The sequence below is a fragment of the Brassica napus genome, chromosome C4 (genome assembly GCF_020379485.1).
Source record: "Brassica napus cultivar Da-Ae chromosome C4, Da-Ae, whole genome shotgun sequence".
Classification (NCBI taxonomy): Eukaryota; Viridiplantae; Streptophyta; class Magnoliopsida; order Brassicales; family Brassicaceae; genus Brassica; species Brassica napus.
Genome location: NC_063447.1, coordinates 15,410,772 through 15,431,133, shown reverse-complemented (window position 1 = coordinate 15,431,133; position 20,362 = coordinate 15,410,772). Strand labels below are relative to the sequence as shown.

Sequence of the window (20,362 nt, the reverse complement as noted above, 5' to 3'; positions counted from 1 at the left end):
TCTAAACTTGTCTTTCTTTGTTTCAATCCGTGTGTGTTCTGCTGCTATAGCCCTTGTCTTATCCTGCCTTGGCATCTTGCATCATTTAGAAGTTTGTCTGAAGTTGCTTGAGTCTTTGGTCTTGATTAAAACTGTGTGCATAGATGTTGTTGCTCTCGGATTGAACCTGTGCATTCATATAAAACTGGTCTTTAAGATTGTGCATTCATGCATTAAAAAAAAGGTTTTGTATTTGGTTGATTAATCTTGTTCCTGTGTTTGCTTGTTTCAAAAATTTTTTTATTGAGGCATTGGTGATCAAACAAGATGTATGATCTTGCTTTGGTCCCAATGGGATGAACCTAATCTTGCATTGAGTTGTGGTGATGTTAGGTACACAAGGAGATTGATTGTAATGAGATATTGCCATTGCATAATACCAAAAGACTACAGGAAGTGTAGCATGGGACATTATGCAATGAAAGACTGTCTTGTGAGGACTCTCTATGGTGATTCAAACACCCTAGTTCCTGGTATAAGGAAGAGAGCAGCTCACAAGACCAAGACCATCACCAAAGTCTGTTGAGACCGATAGTCTAAGGCCATGAAATTGCTTAGACCTGCACAAGCTTAGTCCCAAATCAAAGTATCGGAAACTAAGCTTTAGGGGGGAAAGGTAATAAGCAAGTTTCATGGTCTGATAAGTCTTTGCAAAGGCTTCTAAGAAGGACGAGTGAGGAGGAAGGCTCTCCATCAATGCGGCTTCAATGAGAGGTGGTTGAGGAGAAGCTGATAGACCCATTCAGTCATCCAACAAGTGATGGTGCCAAGAAGATGGTGCATTGGCCGAGTGGGAAACTCAGCAAAAATAAAAAGGGAAGTCTACTTATCATGTTACTCAATATGATAGACTTATCTCCTTAAAACTCATTGATTTAATGCGGCTTAGTCTGAAAAGATAAGCTTATGTCATTTGATTTCTCTCCTAAAGAACTGTGGCACTGTGTTCATATTGTATCAGGTACTTGTTATCTTGATAAGCAATCTTTAGGAGATGGATGTGATACCTACAGAGACTACTTGAGGGAGCATCAAGTGGAGAGTCAAGCTGTATCAGTCCCTAAGATGAGCCGGTACAAGGGAATGTGTACAAGTGGAGGAGGCGTATGCTCATAGAAAGCTCCTCACCAAAACAAAAAGGGAAGTGTCCCTTAGTCTCTTTCAGTTCAATTCATTATTCCATTAAGTGCTTAAGCTTGAGAAAGTTACTAGAAATGAATTGATTGAACTGTGATTATACTGAAAAAGATTGATTAAATTGTGTGCATCAATTGTGATGCAGGATATTCAAATTCTTGTTTCTTGATAAGTACTGATGCACCTTTGGGATATGTATCAGGTACCTTTGCTTGGCGCCTCATTAAACAGTTCCGGGTCATCTCTTAGCTTCTCTAAAGAGGCTGTGATGTCTGTTGAGAGGGGGAGATTCCAAACCTGGTCTATGAAGAGGGCAAGCCTTGTGGTGAAGTGTTGATCAGCCTCACTGGTGTTTTGAAAATGATCTGGTCGTGTCCTAGCTTCTCTAAGATGGCTGTGAAGTCAGTTGAGAGGGGGAGACTTCAAACCGGTTCCATGAAGAGGTGAAGTTGAGTTGTTAAGTGCGCAAAGTCTTGATGAGTTGCTGCACCATTTTAGGCCGTGATCCAGAACTTCTTGTGTCCAACCACACTGGTTCTAAGGCGCAAGAGTTCATTGGCCAATCCCTAGGCCCTTAAGAGCTCTACTCTTTTTCCCTTGCAAAGTTTTGTCCCACAGGGTTTTCTTTGCAAGTTTTTTAATGAGGGAGACTCTTCAGGGTTCCAAGCTTGGCTCAGGATCTCCTAGAGTCAAGCTTGAGGGGGAGTGTTGAGCTGAAGAGAAGATAGAAGCTTGTGCAAAGATAGGGCAAGCTTCAGGAGATGTTCAGAAGAGTTCAACCAAGCTTCAGAAGTATCCTGAAGTGTTTATCTTGAGAAGTTAAGTCCAGGAGGGACTTAACTGATCAGAAGAAGGGTTTGGAAGAGTTAGAGAGAAGAGGGTCCAAGGTGCAAAGATAGGGCGTGTGTACGGCCATTTACGGACATGTACGGACATGGGCAACTAAGAGAAGGTGTGTGGATCATCAGAAGAAGAAGGAAGAGTATTGTGCATAAATAGGGCGAGTGGTACGGACATGAGATCCGTACCATCGACCGTACGACCACACCTTTCGACCATACATCCGGGAAACCCAAAAGAAGAGAAGTGCAAAGTTAGGGCATGGCTTGCTTGAAGAAATGTGACCGTTGGAAGCTAAGGGAGGAGAAGAATATTCCTTAGGATCAGATGAGTCAAGGGACATGCTGGAAAGGGAAAAGAGTTTTACCTTTACAGCCTTATTCACTCACGGATCCATCCTAGCCGTGTAATTCAAATGAAGCTATCTCCTCCCTCCATTCAGTCAAGGCGCGCCTCTCCTTTCCAGCTTGCACTAAGGAGACCAAGACCTGTCTACTCTCATCCTGTCCATCCATATTATCCAGCATTTCCAGCCTTAGGATATAGGTTAATTGTTGTAGAAAGTAAAGACATATAAAAGCTTCCTTATGCGAGATTGTAAACCTTAAAGAGAGAGAGTCTCTCTTTTTCATACTATGTTCTTGAATCTTATTCTGGTTATCAAGTCTCCTAGTCTCGTTCCTTATTCTCTCAGTCTCCTCATACTATCTCTTATTCTCTTAAGACTCATCACTATTCTTCATTCTCTTCTACACAAACACTCTTTACTTTGATTCTAGAACACTCAGGCACTTGGACTCTGTAAAATCTCATCCTTGTGGTTATGTGAAGATTAACTACGATGGGAGTAAGAGACAACATATGTCAACAGGAGGTTGGATATTCAGAGATGATCAAGGATTCTTTCTAGGTGGAGGACAGGGTAAACGTTCAGTTAATGGAGATGGAAGTTTGGAGACTGAACTGCAAGCTCTTCTAATGGCAATCAACATACGTGCATCAAAAGTTATTGTAAAGTGGTTTTTGAAGGTGACAACAAACAGGTTCAGGAGTTATTGACAACGTCGAAGAGGAACTTTCATATGCATACCTGGATTCAGGAAATCAAAGGATGGAAGGAGAAATTTGAAGATGCTGAATTTATATGGATTCCAAGGGAAGATAATAAAGCCGCTGATCTCTTGGCTAAACAATTTTATGATTCTCCGGCTGTTTTCAATCCTATATATAATATACCTGTATCAATAACTCAAATCCTCCATGAGGATTATTATTCGACATTATAATAAAGTTGTAAGTTGGAAAAAAAAAACCATCAATTCTAAACCCTAAACCATGAAACATCAACCCTAAACCCCGAAACATCAACTCTAAACCCTAAACCGTAAACATTAAACCATCAAATCGAAACCCTAAAACATCAACTCTAAACCCTAAACGTAAACCTTAAACCCTAAATCTAAACTTAAAACATCAACTTTAAACCCTAAATCATCAACTCTAAACCCTAAACCATGAAACATCAACTCTAAAACCTAAACTCTGAAACATCAACTCTAAACACTAAACTCTAAACCTTCAAATCTAAACCCTAAAACATCAACCCTAAACCCTAAACCTTCAAATCTAAACCCTAAAATATCAACTCTAAACTCTAAACCCTAAATGTAAACCCTAAACCCTAAAACCCTAAACCTTCAAATCTAAACCCTAAAACATCAACTCTAGAGTTTTAGGGTTTAGGGTTTAGGGTTTAGGGTTTAGAGTTTAGAATTTAGAATTTTGGGTTTAGAGTTTAGAGTTTAGGGTTTAGAGTTTAGGGTTAATTTTTTAGGGTTTAGGGCTTAGAGTTTACTTTTTAGGGTTTAGGGTTTATAGTTGAAGTTTAGGGTTTAGGGTTTATAGTTGATGTTTTAGGATTTAGAGTTGAAGGTTTAGGGTGTAGGGTTTAGAGTTGATGTTTCGGGGTTTAGGGTTTAGAGTTGATGTTTCAGGGTTTATAGCGTATTTCAAAACGAAATAGGGTTTAGGATTGATGGTTTAGGGTTTAGAGTTGAGTTTTAGGATTTTTATTTTTTTAAATATTTATTTATTATATATATAAAGAACAAGGACATAAGAGTTTTTTGCCACTTAATGAAGAATGTATTTTTGAAAATGTCCTTTTATTGGTGCTAAAAATGAAAAGTTGTAGCATGAAAGTGGTAAAAATGTTATTTCCCCTTGTATTAATTAATGCGTTTGCTTAAATATAGGAACTATTATTGATTAAAAGTTAATGGCATCCTATTGTAATTTTTTAGGAAAAGTTAGGGTCAATTTCTATTTGTACTTTAGTTTTAATAGATTAGATAAATATTTAAATAAATAAAAATCTAAAAAAATAAAAAAATAATTTTTTTAGTTTTTTTCGAATTGTACTATTTCGAAATTCAAACCCTAAACCCTAAAACTCAACTCTAAACTCTAAACTATCAATCCTAAACTTTTTTTTTTTGAAATACGAACTCTAAACCCTGAAACATCAACTCTAAACCCTAAACCCCGAAACATCAACTCTAAACCCTAAACCCCAAACCTTCAACTCTAAACCCTAAAAAATCAACTATAAACCATAAACCCTAAACTTCAACTCTAAAGTCTAAACCATCAACACTAAACCCTAAACTATCAACACTAAACCCTAAACCCTAAAAAGTAAACTCTAAACCCTAAACCCTAAAAAATTAAGCCTAAACCCTAAAACATCAACTCTAAACTCTAAACCTTCAACTCTAAACCCTAAACCCTAAAACCCTAGAGTTGATGTTTTAGGGTTTAGATTTGAAAGTTTAGGGTTTTAGGCTTTAGGGTTTACGTTTAGGGTTTAGAGTTGATGTTTTAGGGTTTAGATTTGAAGGTTTAGTGTTTTAGGGTTTAGGGTTCGAATTTCAGAAAATATATGATTTAGGGTTTGTGTTTAGGGTTTAGAGTTAATGTTTTAGGGTTTAGATTTGAAGGTTTAAGGTTTAGAGTGTAGAGTTGATGTTTCGGGGTTTAGGGTTTAGAGTTGAAGTTTCATGGTTTAGGGTTTAGAGTTGATGATTTAGGGTTTAAAGTTGATATTTTTAGTTTAGATTTAGGGTTTAGGGTTGATGTTTAGGGTTTAGAGTTGATGTTTTAGGGTTTTGATTTAAAGGTTTAGGGTTTAGGGTTTAGGGTTTTGAGTTGATGTTCAGGGTTTAGGGTTTAGAGTTGATGTTTCATAATTTAGGGTTTAGTGTTGATGATGTAGGGTTTAGAGTTGATGTTTTAAGTTTAGATTAGTTAACCATATGTTTTTTTTGTCAAATTTAATCTAAAGGTTATAAAAGTATTCTACCCTTCGTTAAAGATGAGGGTAAAAGTGGTTAGTGTAAACATGAAAAGTAGTACTTTTAAAATAGTATTTTTGGCAATTTCCCTTAATTCAATATCTTATATATTAAAACAGAATTCATGACTTTGTGTATGTGTGATTTTTTTTTTGTTTAGACCCTTCTCTAGAAAGCTTATCAAGTTTTACATAACCTAACGGAAAATTGCCAAAAATACCATTTTCAAAGTACCACTTTTCATGTTTACACTAACCACTTTTACCCTCATCTTTAACGAAGGGTAAAAGACATTTATAACATTTTGATTACCTTTGACAAAAAAAAAAACATATGGTTAACTAATCTAAACTTAAAACATCAACTCTAAACCCTAAATCATCAACTAAAAACCCTAAACCTTGAAACATCAACTCTAAACCCTAAACCCCAAAACATCAACTCTAAACCCTAAACCCAAAAACTTCAAATCTAAACCCTAAAACAATCAACTCTAAACCCTAAACGTAAACCCTAAACCCTAAATCTAAAATTAAAACATCAACATTAAACCCTAAATCATCAACTCTAAACTCTAAACCCTAAACCATGAAACATCAACTCTAAACCCTAAACCCCGAAACATCAACTCTAAACCCTAAACCCTAAACCTTCAAATCAAAACCCTAAAACATCAACTCTAAACCCTAAACGTAAACCCTAAACCCTAAACCTTAGTGAAAGAGTGTATAGACATTTTCAGCAATTTGGACATGGATCCCATGGATACACTTAAACTGGCAGAAACGGAATCGACACTATGCCCGGAAGCATAAGTATTAAATGATCAGAGAACGGCTCCACCAATAAATACGACATTGCCATCAATTCCAGGAAGATGGTGTTTTACGGATGGCTCGTGGAAAGAGGGTTCTAATTTTTCAGGTCAAGGTTGGCTCAGTACTTTAGTAGGTTTTGATGGATTACTGGAGGCAAGGAATGTTAGAGCCAGTCTCTCGCCTTTACATGCGGAGATGGAAGCATTACTATGGGCAATGGAATGTATGAGGAATTTACGTCAATTTCAGGTTACGTTTGCAACAGATTGTTCTCAATTGGTGAAGATGGTTTCGGAACCAGAGGAGTGACCAGATTTTGCAAGTTATTTGGAAGATATCAAGACCCTGAAAGAGTGCTTCACCCGATCAGAGCTTATCTATGTACCACAGACGCAAAATTCAAAGGCGGATAGTCTAGCACGCAGTGCTAGGAAACAACCGTCTTTTGTCCTTCACATGGATGCAGATCATCCCGTTTGGTTTACAGAGTCAATATGAGTCTGTATAGTTGATGACAAAAAAAAAAAAGTTTGACATACATTTTAAGAGAGTAGCAAATCATTTTCTCCGTAATTCTATGTATATCATATGAACTTAAAATATGTGTAGTATCAATATAAATATTTTATATAAAATGATATATGAAACTAGAAATATATGGTTAATTATACATATATTCGGTTATCTTCGGATATCCAATCTCTTCTAATTCAATACCTGTTCGGATATTTTGCTACTTCGGTTCGGATTTCGGTTCGGGTTTTTCGAATCGGGTTCGGGTGCGGCTTCGGATTTCGGGTAAAGTGCCCACCCCTATTTGTTATTATTATATCATAATTACCTATTTAGATTACTTTTATGATTTGGTGGCTTTAGTACAATGGATTAATATAAACCCCCAAATTAAAATGTGTATATAATTTAAAATATTAATTAATTGACCTATTTGATCTAATATAGTTTAAAATATATCATATTGCCCAAAGTACTTATTTTAAAGAATATATATATAATAAATGTGTATAATTTTATAAAAAAAAATAACATCTAATAAGACTTATCTATCTAATTCATTAAGAACTAAAATGTATATTCGACATAAAAATGAATTATTATAATAAGTAAATGATATATAAATAAACAAATAAATAATAATTCACATTATTGTTATATATATTTATAAAAAAAATAAAACAAATGGCAATTTTAAACAATTAAAAATTTTAAATTTAAAAATTAATAAATATTGGTAAGTGGTAAAAATAATAGAACTAATCATATATGAAATTTTTTGAACAACCGCTTTAAAATACATCTGCACGTGCGTGTGGGTCAGAATCTAGTTTATTATATATATAAAGAACAAGAGTATAAGAGTCTTTTGCCACTTGGTGAAGAATGTATTTTTGAAAATGTCTCTTTGGTGGTGGTAAAAATGAAAAGTGTTAGCATGAAAGTGGTAAAGATGTAATTTAATTTCTCCAAAAAAGATTGATCCTATTGCATTTCCAGTGGGTCATCATACATGAACTTTGCTAGCTCTAAGATCGAAACAACGTGTACCGTTAGATCATTTTCGATTATAAGTTTGTTTTACGGACAGTCCATAAAAGATTTTGCACACGAGCTTAAATCTATAGCGACGTGCATTATCGACTGGAGATATCTCCAATATCTAAGCTAAAGTCTTTATGTTATCCTGTTAATTTGTAGTTATACTATCAGGTTCATTCCCCTTAAACATTAGGGAATTGGAGAAATGGGACACTTTGAACTTTTATTTGTCACAATAGGATTTCTGATATTTTGGGCAATTCTGGATATATTTTACCTTTTTTTATGGAAAAAAATAGTAAACTGAATTTTAAAAATGTTAAAAAATATCAAAACTATTGGAAACATAAGTATGACAATATATATGTTTAAATTTTTTTTTTTTAAATGAATCATATTTTATTTCATCTTCTAGCTACAGTTACAATACTCATTCTAGTGATCTACTTAGTCTAGAAATCGGCTACTAATGTTTATACATAGATATATCTTTGGTATACAACGTAACCTATCTTTTCTTATATATTCTAACCAAAGCTAGGTTACGTTACGTTATAATCAAGAAAGATGTCTTTCTTATACCTTTAGCTTGATAACGACATATAGCCACAATGCGTTGATATACCCTATCTATATTTGGAGCCATGATATGGTCTGTCTTTTACCTTATGTGGCGCCTAGGGAAGAATATGTTTCACATCTACTCTACCGTATTCTGACTTACATAGGTTATACATTCTACAGGAAATCCGAAAAATATGGAAACTTCCATAATCGGTTAAAGATGTTTCCTAAATGTAAACTAAATCTTCCCTAAATATCTCCAAGAATATTTTCTCCCACGTTTTTCTCCTTCTCCCACGATCTTTTGTCGTCGTTCTTTGTGTTTCTCTCTTCTTCATCGACATAATCATCTCTCTTTTCTCTATCAATACAACATGGTTCTAATCTATGTCAAATCGGGTGAATGGATGTGTAGTCGCGGTGATGATTGGAGTTTCGTGGTAGACAAAGAAAGGCGTGGTCGAATGGTAACATTAGCAACTACTACTACGTTGAAGCAGCTCAAGATAATGGTGTGTGAGGATTATGGGGTGGACCATGATGCCATTAATGCCGAGTTCAGTTATTCGTTGTTGAATCAAAAAGGGAATCCTCCAATTATTATCACCAATGATCGGCAAGCATCTAATTTTGTGGGCTATGCAAAGAGGGAATCGTCCACTACCTTGTGTGTGATGTTCTCTGTTTCTGGTGTAAATCAAAAGGAACGAGTCAATATCGATTTGAATAAGGAGCCTTGTGATTCAAGTAATGTTGAGGATGAAGAAGTTCCTGAGATAAATCGAGTAGAGTTTGTCAAGCCGTCAAAAGAGTCTTTTGTTAAAAGAACGGATGGTTGCGGTGCTTTAAGGAGTGAAAACATTGAACTTTGTCAAAACAATGGAGACAGTGATAAGGATGGTCGAGCTTGGAGAGGAGACTTCGTGAAGAAGGATCAAATTTTCACAAGTAAAGGGGTTCTGAAGGCAACAATGGAAATTTTGGCGATGAAGAATAATTTCGATTACACTGTTATCAAATCCACGAGAAAATGGTGGTATATTCGATGTAAGGAAGCATTGTGCAACTGGACTGTGCGTGCAGAAGGAATAGATGGGTCTACATATTTCATGATCAACCAATGTGATGGAAGACATTCATGTGCTCCTTCAAAGAAAAGGAAATTCGGAAAAACAGCATCTGCAAGAACAATTGGGACTCTGATACAACATCGATTTGATGATGCAAACGATGGCCCAAAACCGAATGACATCATTCAATTTATGAGAATGGAGCATAGTTGTGAGATTACTTATTGGCACGCTTGGGAAGCTCGTGAGTTTGCTATTGCAGCTGCTAGAGGTATACCAGATCGCAGTTACTCTAAAATACCAGCATATTTGCATATGATTAAAGAAGCAAATCCTGGTACGCATACTCACTACGAAACTAATGAGAAGGGAAGATTCATGTATCTATTTATGTCATTTGGGCAATCAGTTAGAGGATTCTACAATGCAATGCGAAGGGTGATTGTCGTTGACGGAACTTTTCTGAAAAATAAATACAAAGGGACACTTCTTGTTGCTACTGCTGTAGATGGTAACTCTAATTTGTATCCGATTGCATTTGGGGTTGTTGATTCAGAGAATGACGATTCATGGGGGTGGTTCTTCAGACAGTTGAAAGTGGTTATTGCTGATTGTCAAGATCTAGCTTTTGTCTCAGATAGAAATGCGTCTATTTCTAAAGCTATTGGGACTGTCTACCCTCGATCAGCACATGGAATTTGCATTCATCACTTATTGACTGCGTTGGTGGAAAAGGCTTCACGGGCATATAGGTACACTGAATTTCAAGAACGTATCACCGAAATTTTTGATATGAGTCCTGAGCTTGGAAGATATCTACGGGAGGCTGATGTGCGCAAATGGGCTCGTTCTCTCTTCCCTGGCTCCAGGTATGACATTAGGACCACGAACCCTGCAGAGTCTATAAATTCAGTTCTTAGAATACCTAGAGAATATCCGGTTATTCCTTTGCTTGATAGTATAAGAGAACTGTTGACTCGATGGTTCTATGAGCGTCGCTTGTTAAGCTCAAAGCATGTAGATCCTTTAACCGCTAAGGTGGAGAGAAAGATTGATAGGAGAATTGTGAAGGCAAAAGGATTCCAGGTTTACAAGGTTGACAACTTCAGATCGGTTGTAAAAGGAGACATATATGATTGTCATGTTGATTTGGAAAGAAGAACATGCACATGTGGTAAGTATGATATAGGAAAAATTCCTTGCCGACACGCCATTCCTGCAATTTATTCACGAGGTATGGAAGTATAAACACATGAATACTTGAGAATTATTTATTTTCGGGATTTTCATCATATAGACTTCATATTGATCAAGTTTTTTTTGAGATTGACAGGTATGGAAGTGCACAGATTCACTGACGCCTTGTACAGCACTGCAGCGTGGAGAACCGCCTATGCAGATTCCATTAATCCAATAGCAGTTCTAGAGTCTGAATGGAATGTCCCTGCTGAGGTTAAACTTGCAAAGGTTTTACCACCAAAGACAAGAAAGAGTGCTGGTCGACCAGTAAAGAGAAGGTATGAATCAGTAGAAGACAAGATCGCATCTTCTCAAGGATCAAGGAAGAATAAAAAGCATAAGTGCAGCCGTTGTGGAACTGAAGGACACAAGAGAGGAACATGCGATTTACCCATCTAGTTTGTTATGTGTCTGCATCTGTCTCTGTTTTTTTTCTTATTGCTTTTGAAACTATTTGATCTTCTGTTTAAAAACCTATTTGACAATTTGGTATTTGCTAAACTATAGAGACAAATCGATTTATTCTAGTAACAACCAAAGTATTTGCAAAATAATTCGTTTCAGTAGATGATGATCACCTCGAAAGAACAAGAAACATGGTCTTAACTTCTTTGAAAAAAAGAAACAACAAGTTGAGGAAGCACATAAAAGTAGTTGTGCGCGAAGTCGCTGCCTTTGTTGAACATCATGCATAGATATGGTACAAGAAGACCATCACCAAACAACACACAAACAAAGCTTTTATGCCCCTTAGTTCCCTAATGCATTCCGAGGTCTTCTCTTCGTAATGGCACATTGCATCTTCCATCTCTTGAATTCTACTCTCATGGCGTGTCATCATGGCCTCACCAGCTCTCACTGATTTCTGAAACTCGGAATTGTCAACGAGTAACACGTCAAACAGGTCTTGGAAGTCTTCAATCTCCTCAACAACTGACTTGTCAGTCCATTTGAACAAGTGGGTTTTGTCCTTCATCAGTAACATCCAATACACAATTAGATTGACTAATTCTACTCTCATCGGACAACAAGGAGACAGTTATATGATAACACGACTAACCTTCTGAGATCCCAAAGGACAACAATGAAATAATCTTCCCGGATTTTGAATTGTTTTTGAAGTGAAACGATTCACTGCCTCACCGCAATTGCATCTTGTGGGAATTCCCCGTTGTTTCGCGAGGCGATCTCTTGTAGTGGATGAAGAATTTACTGAAGACATGAGGGAGTCGATCTCCAACTTTTCGCCGCTGCAATCTCTCTGTCGAGGAAGAATGAGGAAGAAAAGTGATTAGGTCAAAAAAATAACCAAAACTACGTCGTTTCATACTCCCATAACGCGTATTCTAGCTAAGGCAGAGCAGAAAAAAGTCACTAAATTTATCGATAACACCACAAGAACTTTGTCTTTGAACCCTCTAAATTAGTGTTTAAACATCTATCAAACATAGTGGACGGACGTACTTAGATAGTGACCAATGTACAATAATCAATAAATAGGTGTGTGTTTGAGGCGTTGGATTAATTTGTACTTTGGTTTTAGTTAAGGGTTTGGTTAGAGTATGTCTACGGTTATGGTTTTAGAGTTTGTTTAGGGTTAAGGGTTTGACTATGAATTACGGATTTAGGGTTTGTTTAGGGTATGATTAAGAATCATTATTGTATTATGGTTTTAGGGTTTGGTTAGGGTATGTCTATGGTTATGGTTTTAGTTAAGGGTTTGTTTAGGGTTTGGGTCCTCAGGTTTTATGATTTTGTAGCACACAATTCTTTATAGGGTTGTTTCATAATTTATACAAAATCAAATCTAGAGTTGTTTCTTAATTCAAATCAAATACCAAAGCCAAAGTTGTTTTCTAATTCTAACAAACCAAACTACTAAAATCACAGTTAATCAATCATCCTCGAGGTCAAAGACCTCAGACCTCTCCCATGGTGAAGGCACATATCGTGTCATAACCTCAGCAAAGATGGGGTCGTGTGCAGCCTCCCATAAGTCCACTCCAATCTTCTGTCTACAACCCATAATGATTTCATCATCCACTAAACTGACGTCAAGACCAAGCAGCGAGCATTCCAAGTGCTTCAGAGCGTATGCACCGCAATCACAACAACTTTTGTTCAATCTCAACTTCATAGGCACATCCACGATAGAATATGATGAGAGGAGTAGCTGCTTCTGTCTTTCTTGTGGTGCAACGGACTTCACTATCCTAGGAATGATAGCAGCAAACTTCTCAACGTACTGTCTGTTCTTTCCCCGACCGCAATCAAAGACTTCCACTTTTCTTTCAATGATGTTTACACAGACACCAACCCAGTGATTACCTGCGTTCGAGTCCACAAAAATATGTAAACGAAGAAATGTATACTAGGATGTAAAAAGAACTGAATGGTTACCATTTACAAACAGAGGAAAGTAGAGTCGATCAACATCAACACCCCAAACTAGATCAGTCTGCCCATGAGATGGAAGCTCTCCTCTGCCGTACCCAAGAAGGAAATCAGGCAATTGATAGGCTTTTTTGTTTGGTAAAAACTTCTTGTATGCAGCGTCTACTTGGAGGCAAAACATAGCACTCATGAAAGCAACACGGCGAGGGGCCCAACGATTCAATGTAGTGTTCACACGCCATATAAACATAACCGCATCCATCTCCTAAAAATTTACAATGAAAGTTAAGTAATATAGCATATAAGAAGTATTAGGAAGATAAATTCACTAAAGGTTAGTACAAGATTCATTACCTCGTTTCCAAGCCATTTTCCAGCACTTACTACTCTTGTAGCTACAGACAAATTAAAGCATGTAGGACCAATTGTTAAAGGTATAGGCTTTAATGCCCATTCCGTGAATCCTTTCCATGACTCTTCGGAGATATAATAAAGTGACGCCTGCGGAGAAGCATCTTCTGGCAATGGTGAATCGCTAAGCTGAAGTCCATGACCTTTTCTTTTGCACCATTTCTCCCACTGTGACGGCGGTGGAGCTGTATTCATCTCTGTCTTTTCTTTCTTTACTGGATTATCCACTGAACCTCGGACCGAAGTCATTGGAGTCCACCAGTCTTCTTCTTTTTTGTCCTGAGATGGATCAAAGCCTGGCACATACGACGTCTGAGAAAGCCCTTCAACCCCTTGCGTACCTATCCCGCGACCCATATCATCTGCTTCACTATAATTCACATCGAATGTAGTCTCGGAACCATCCTGTTATGTCACGACAAATAAGCAATAATTGAGACACCAAAATACATTATCATTACATAATTATTTTACATAAAAGTTCCAGACCATTACATAAGTTCAAACAAGACACTTACAAACCAAGGACACTTACACACCAAGCACACATACAAACCGAGACCTTATAAAGTACAACAAAATTCAGGCCGATAACTTAGATGCCAATAAAACAAACAGACACGCAAACCACGAACTTAAACAAGACAAAATAACATTGAAGAGGATGGTGAAGACTAGTGTTTGTTTACCCCGCGTGTGGACCTCCTCAACGGTGCCTGGCTCGTCGATGGCTTTGTCGGTGAAGGCTCTCCAAGCTCAACTTCAACGCTGGCTTCCTTACGTGATTGTTTAAGCTCTGTCCGCATCTGCTCAAATGTCTCGGCCATCTGTTTCTGTATCCTTTGTTCCATTCCAGAGAAGTTGTGCTCAAACAACTGTGTCATAAAAGCCTTCATGTCTTCATTAAAAGGAGCTTGCTTTGCACCACTTGCGAGAACCTTATGCTTTCTCTTCTCCATACCACGATCGGGAAGCCTCTTTTTACCCCTCTTTGATCTAGAACCAACGTTTTTTGATCCTTTCGGAGTCTGAAAGTCGTCATCACTCTCGGCTGCTTCAACATTCACGCTTGCTTCATCATTCACAGCTGATTCGTCATCGAGAGATAAAGAAATCACTTCATTTTCTTCAGTTTCCCAAACATGCTCACTAAAATCATGCCCCTTCTTTATCATCTCCATCAGAACATTGATTCTATCATCCTCCACATCATCATCTCTGCGAAACGCCTGAGCTTTGACAACATCATAATTTCCTGTCCATGAGATGTATGGGTAGATGTCATCCTACACAAGAAAGGGAAATACAGTTAGATACTAAATACTCATTTCAAACCGGAAGGAATCGTCATAAATAGATAAAATTACCTTGGGTGTAATAATCTCCTCCAAGCGAATGATCTCCTCATATGACACCTTCGCAGCTCCCATCCAGTTTATGCATCTAGGACCGTCCTTGAAACCCTTATCCAGCTTTTTTCCACAAAGCTTCCCAATTTTTGGTACCGCTTCCATTGCCCAAATCTGCAAGGCGTATGAGAAGCCATCCAAGACATAGCTAGTGGTCTTTTCCTTCAGTTGGGAACGATTTTTGGCTATTGATTTGCAGAGAAGGTCATAAGCAGCAACTCCCCAAGGATACCTTCGAACTCTGTCAAGATCCATGACCACCGCGATGTACTTCAGGGGGATATTAGCCTTCTCATCTCTTGCCAATACCACACAAAGAATGATCGCCAAGTAGACAAGACGTATGCGATCTGCATTCCTCCACTTCTTTACAGCTTCCTTGTCCTTAGTCCACAGGTTGAAGAGTGTAATTGTTCCATCTTTTCTCCTCAAAACCTTGCTCCAGAAACCACCATCATATTTCCACTCTTCAAACTCCTCAAGCGAGATATGAGTATCGCATTCAAACCCGGTTACGGCGTGGAACTCTTGCAATGAGAATCGAAGCGGTCTCCTCGCAAAGACAAACCATAGCTCGTGCTGTAAGAAAGTCACCAGCTCCCTACACAAGAAGCTGTGTATCACCCTGGCAGAGTATCCAAGACCATTCTCGTGGAGCTTAAAAATCTGATGAAAAACCGGGTCTTTCTTCACGACATCCAACTCCTTTGGCAGCCACGCTTGGAACTTTTGGATTATGTAGTCGATCCTGCAGTTGTTGTTGATCTGAGTAACTCGGGGCTCCTCGCCCTCCTTAAAAAGCCTCTTCGGTAGCTCCTCAGACATAGCTACAAACCGTGACAAAATTGTTAGTTCAAACACGCCAAATCGTTTTTAAAAAAAAATCGAGCTTTAATGGAAGAACTCTTCGATTTCGTTTAATATGAGAATCTATAGATGTAATCCAATACCTTATGTGAAGAATTGTGAGATTGAGAAGCGAAATTGATGGAAGAACACTTCAAAAATCGATTTGACCCAACGAAGAGGAAGAACGATTCGCAGCCGTTATGTCTTCAGTGAGATCGAAAAGGATGGTGACGGAGACGAGAGTAGAGACCACGGGCTGATGAAACACCGACGAAGAACAGAGCTTCTCACCGTTGAACCCTAAATCGCCGTGGGAGAGCGACGACTCACGACGGAGAAGACAAGGAGAAAAGGAATTAGTTTTGCGGCATCCTGCGTCTCCCTTTTTCCCATTTAGTGTTTTTTTTTTAATTTTAATAGATTTTACTTTTAACATTAAAACGACTTTTTTTTTAATTTTTATAGATTTTAATTTTAACATTAAAACGAAAATTATTATAATTTATAATTTAAATTCAACATAATTGGTAAATTAAGGGTACTTTGGTATTTTACAAGATCTAAAATCCTATTTTCCTAAAATATCTTCTAGAAATCCTAATGTGACAAATCCAAGTTCAAAGTGTCCTATTTATCCAATTTTCCCTAAACATTATCCTGTCTCGTATTTTGCTTGTAACTACGAAATCTAGTAATCTATAAGTTAATATTTCCAGAATCTCAATTTCTTTTTTAATAGTAGAATTCAATGTAATTCCAGTTCAGATCAGCTTTGATGTTTTGTCTTTTACGAATAATAAAATAATTAAATCAATAATTCGTGAACACATATCGTCGTTATCCTGTATACTCATATTTTCACAAGGAATATAAAATTTATTTCAATAAGAAATTTACAATAGATGTGTCTTTGTTTTTAGGGATTTTTGCCAAAACTAACTCACAACTTGATTTTAACTCCAAACCTATACCCAAACTTGAATCAAATGCAAAACCTAAAAACTTAGTGAAATTACAGCTCAGCCCCTTGTGACCAAACAAAAAAGCAGAAGCCATTTTTACGAATATAGCCTCAGTAAGTCGTATGAGTCGTCCACTACAAGAAAACACCGGTATTCCGACGACAAATATCGTCGGTATGTCCTCGGAATAACGGTATTCCGAGGACATACCGACGAGAATGATCGTCGGAAATTTCTCGTCGGAAAGCAAAGTTTCCTCGGAATTTCCTCGGAAAATTCCGAGGGAATACCGAGAATTAAAGATTCTGAGGACATTCCGAAGAACCATTTCCTAGGACTGGTCGTCGGTATCTCTTCGGATATTTCCGATGGAACGGTCCTCGGAACCATTCCGAGAGAAAAGAGGTATCGGAATATTCCGACGAACTTTGGCCGTCAGAATATTCCGAGGAAGTGTCTCCGTCGGGATATTCCGAGGAACTACGGCCGTCGGAATATTCCGAGAAATATTTGACGTCGGAATATTCCGAGGAAGTGTATCCGTCGGGATATTCCGAGGAGATATGCCCTCGGACTATTCCGAGGAAGTTGTCGTCGGAATATCCCGAGGGATACATTTCCTTGGAATATTCCCAAAAATATTTTTTAAAAAAAAAATTAAAAATTTATTTTTTTTAATTGAAATTCGAAAATATAAAATTAAAATTGAAATAGAAAACATATTAGATAATATTCAAAGTTGTACATACCAAAATAAAACATTCAGAGTTTTTGAAAAAAAAAGAAAGAAACTACGGGAAGTGCTCGTTCGGGTACATCCTCTTCATCATCTCCATCATTTGCACGTTCTGCTTCCTCGTTGCCTCCCATCCCGCCTCTTGATCCGCCATCTTTTGCTCCAACGCAGCTATGCGGTCATCTTTGTCCTTCAACTGGTCCATAAGCACTTCTGGATCAACATAGGGCTGTGGTGCAGAAGGAGGAACCGACCGGGCTCGACGACCCAAACCGACCAAACGTCCCTTCTTCTTTGGAACCGACTTCAATAGAAAATAAACAAATTTAAATAATAGAAAAAATGATAAAATGAAAATAAAGAAATAAATGAATTGAACTTTTTTATAAAGAACATACCGATTCAACGATTTCGTTGATTCGAATACGGGACAAGTTGGTCAAAGCCGTCGAAGTGGCGTCCAGGTCAGTTTGAAGCTGAGATAGACAGGTCTCTTCGTCTTCCTTCTGAGTTTCGATCAGGCTGAGCACATCCCTCACAACACCATCATCAATCTCCCCGGTGTGCTTGTTGGTATGCGCCTTCTTCATTAGGACGAAATCATCAACCAGCTCGCCATAATTTTCATCCGCCTTGAAAAAAACAAAAGTTAAACAAACATTAGAAATGAGAAGAAATGCATAAAAAATAAAATAAAAATACTTAAATAATTAAAAAAAAAGATTGAACTTACCAAGCGATCCCCCAGAGTGGCAATAGTCTGGGCACCCAAATTGTGCTTGTACATGCCCTTCCCGCCACGATCGCTCTTGCGGTTGGCTCAGCTGGTCACGGAGGTAGCTTTCGTCTCGTCCTTATCCCAATGCACACACAACTCCTCCCAGACCGTGCTGTTGATCGACTTCGGGACCTTTTAATAAAAAAATAAAAAATAGTTTAATAAATCCAAAAATAGTTTAATAAATTCAAAAAATTGTTTAATAAATTAAAACATAATCTGGTTTATGAGTCACTTCTGCTTCCACTCGTAGATCTGCTTCCCATAGTTGTCCATAACTTTATGTACGAAGGCGTCACGGATAAAGTTCGTGTGATCGGGATTCGAGGTGAACTCTTGCTGAAAAAAAAAACACAATTTGTAGAAATTTTATATTAAAGATTAAAAATATAAGTTACAAAAATTAGAATACTTACCGCAAACTGACAAAACCACATCTCCTGATCCTCGGCAGGGAAGTGAGTGAAAGTCGGATATCCCTTGCTGAGGTTCGAGTACATCATGTTGTTGACCCATGCGCTGATCCCGTTCCCGGATCGGTTGAACCTAATATAAGAAACAAATTATTAATAATGAATCAAATTTTAATGAAAGGAAAAAAAAAGACTTTTAATTACCATGTTTGACGTCGTCCCTTTGGACACGGAGTGAGATAGGGAAGATGCTCACGACCGGGCTGTTGAACCAACTGGGCAACAGTCATCACTCCCGGAACGACTGAAGGAGCGGGAGGGGGTGCAGCAACAGGAGGGGGTGCAGCAGCGGGAGCAAAAACCGGAGTGGGAAATGAAGAATACCGACAGTGGCTGCTCGACCCCCGAGAGTGGCTGGACGAACCCTGAGAGTGGCTCCCCGTACCACTACGACTTCGTGGTGAGCACGACGAGATCGAGACCGGGTCTGATCACTAGTAGACCTATAAATTAAAAAAAAACATATTTAAAAATAGTTTTAATAAATATTAATTGAAAAATATGTAAAATTAGTTATAATAAATATATAAATTAAAAAAACATATTTAAAATATTTTTAATAAATATTAATTGAAAAATAGTTTTTATAATTAAAAAAAATAATAAAATAGTGTTTATAAATCAAAAAATGTCTTATAAATACAAAATTAGTTTTAATAAATATAAATATTTTTATAAATATGAAATCATCTTTTATAAATCCAAAAATCGAATTTATATACAAAAAACGTTTTGTAAAATACAAAAAATCGAATTTATATACAAAAAATGTTTTGTAAAATACAAAAAATGTTTTGTAAAATACAAAAATCAAATTTATATACAAAAATCGATTTTATAAATACAAAACTAATAAAAAAATTCTAAATCAATTCAACACAACAAATTTTCCAACCAAATCACAATTCTAAACCTATTACACAACCAAATCACAATCCTAACCAATCACCCTAACAAAAATCTATCAAAAAACTTCTAAAATCATCAAATCTACACAAAAACCTAACAAATAGAACCTAAGAGAGTGAGATAGAATCCTTACATGATTTGTGTAGGTGTTGAGAGGATTCGCCGGAGAGATCGTCGCGAGAGAAGGGGGAGATCGCCGGAGAGGAGGGAGAGGAGCCAGAGAGGAAGAAGAGAGAAATGGAGAAGAAGAAGTGTTTCGTCTTTATAAAACCTAAGGTCCGACCGAAACTATCCGTCGGAATTTCCTCAGAATTTTCAATTTCAATTTTCGCGAAATATTTGGCGGCTGGTTTGCCCGGTTAAATGAAAATATTCCGAGGAAATTCCGACGGACACTTAAATATCCGTCGGAATTTCCTCGGATATTTCATTAATTCGAGGAAAAAGAATATCCTATGCATGTATTTCTATTTGCTTATATTGTTCCTCGGAATTTGCTCGGAATATTCTGAGAAAATTCCGAGGAACACATGTTTGGGGTTTCAAAACATCAAATATTTTTGCCCTATATAATTTCTTATACAAATGCAATGCATACCATTGAGGAATCTTTATATAGAGATCATAAACTATGAAATAACAAAATTTCAAAACGAATTGTAAGTATTCCCTTTACCGTTCATTAAAGTGTATAAGTGTTTCTCTTATGTTGTGGGGATTTCGTTCATACAATCGGAAAAGTGTTTATTATAGGGTAATAAACAAATTTTTGACTTCATAATCAGTCTAAGACACTTAATAAGAGTTATATAAGTGTTATTAAAACA

At 37.2% G+C, this 20,362-nt stretch overlaps 2 protein-coding genes across 2 annotated transcripts; one reads left to right on the top strand and one right to left on the bottom strand.

Moving 5' to 3' along the window:
- Positions 1-8,679: 8,679 nt before the first annotated feature.
- LOC125585822 lies at positions 8,680-11,013 on the top strand. The gene is made up of 2 exons (XM_048755518.1): positions 8,680-10,609; positions 10,709-11,013. The coding sequence occupies exons 1-2, from the start codon at positions 8,680-8,682 to the stop codon at positions 11,011-11,013; spliced, it is 2,235 nt and encodes a 744-aa protein (XP_048611475.1).
- LOC106374578 lies at positions 10,425-15,681 on the bottom strand. The gene is made up of 2 exons (XM_048754320.1): positions 14,787-15,681; positions 10,425-14,705 (listed from the first exon to the last, which is right to left on the bottom strand). Exons 1-2 carry the CDS (start codon positions 15,651-15,653, stop codon positions 14,094-14,096), a joined length of 1,479 nt encoding a protein of 492 aa, XP_048610277.1. The 5' UTR covers positions 15,654-15,681; the 3' UTR covers positions 10,425-14,093.
- Between the last annotated feature and the right edge of the window lie 4,681 nt (positions 15,682-20,362).

Excerpts from the sequence above, each read along its gene's own strand:
- LOC106374578 (XM_048754320.1), bottom strand. The coding sequence starts at position 15,653 with ATGTCTGAGGAGCTACCGAAGAGGCTTTTTAAGGAGGGCGAGGAGCCC. Across the intron at positions 14,706-14,786 it reads AGGAGATTATTACACCCAAG|GATGACATCTACCCATACAT; the intron begins GTAATTTTATCT and ends TTTCTTGTGTAG.
- LOC125585822 (XM_048755518.1), top strand. The coding sequence starts at position 8,680 with ATGGTTCTAATCTATGTCAAATCGGGTGAATGGATGTGTAGTCGCGGT. Across the intron at positions 10,610-10,708 it reads TCCTGCAATTTATTCACGAG|GTATGGAAGTGCACAGATTC; the intron begins GTATGGAAGTAT and ends TGAGATTGACAG.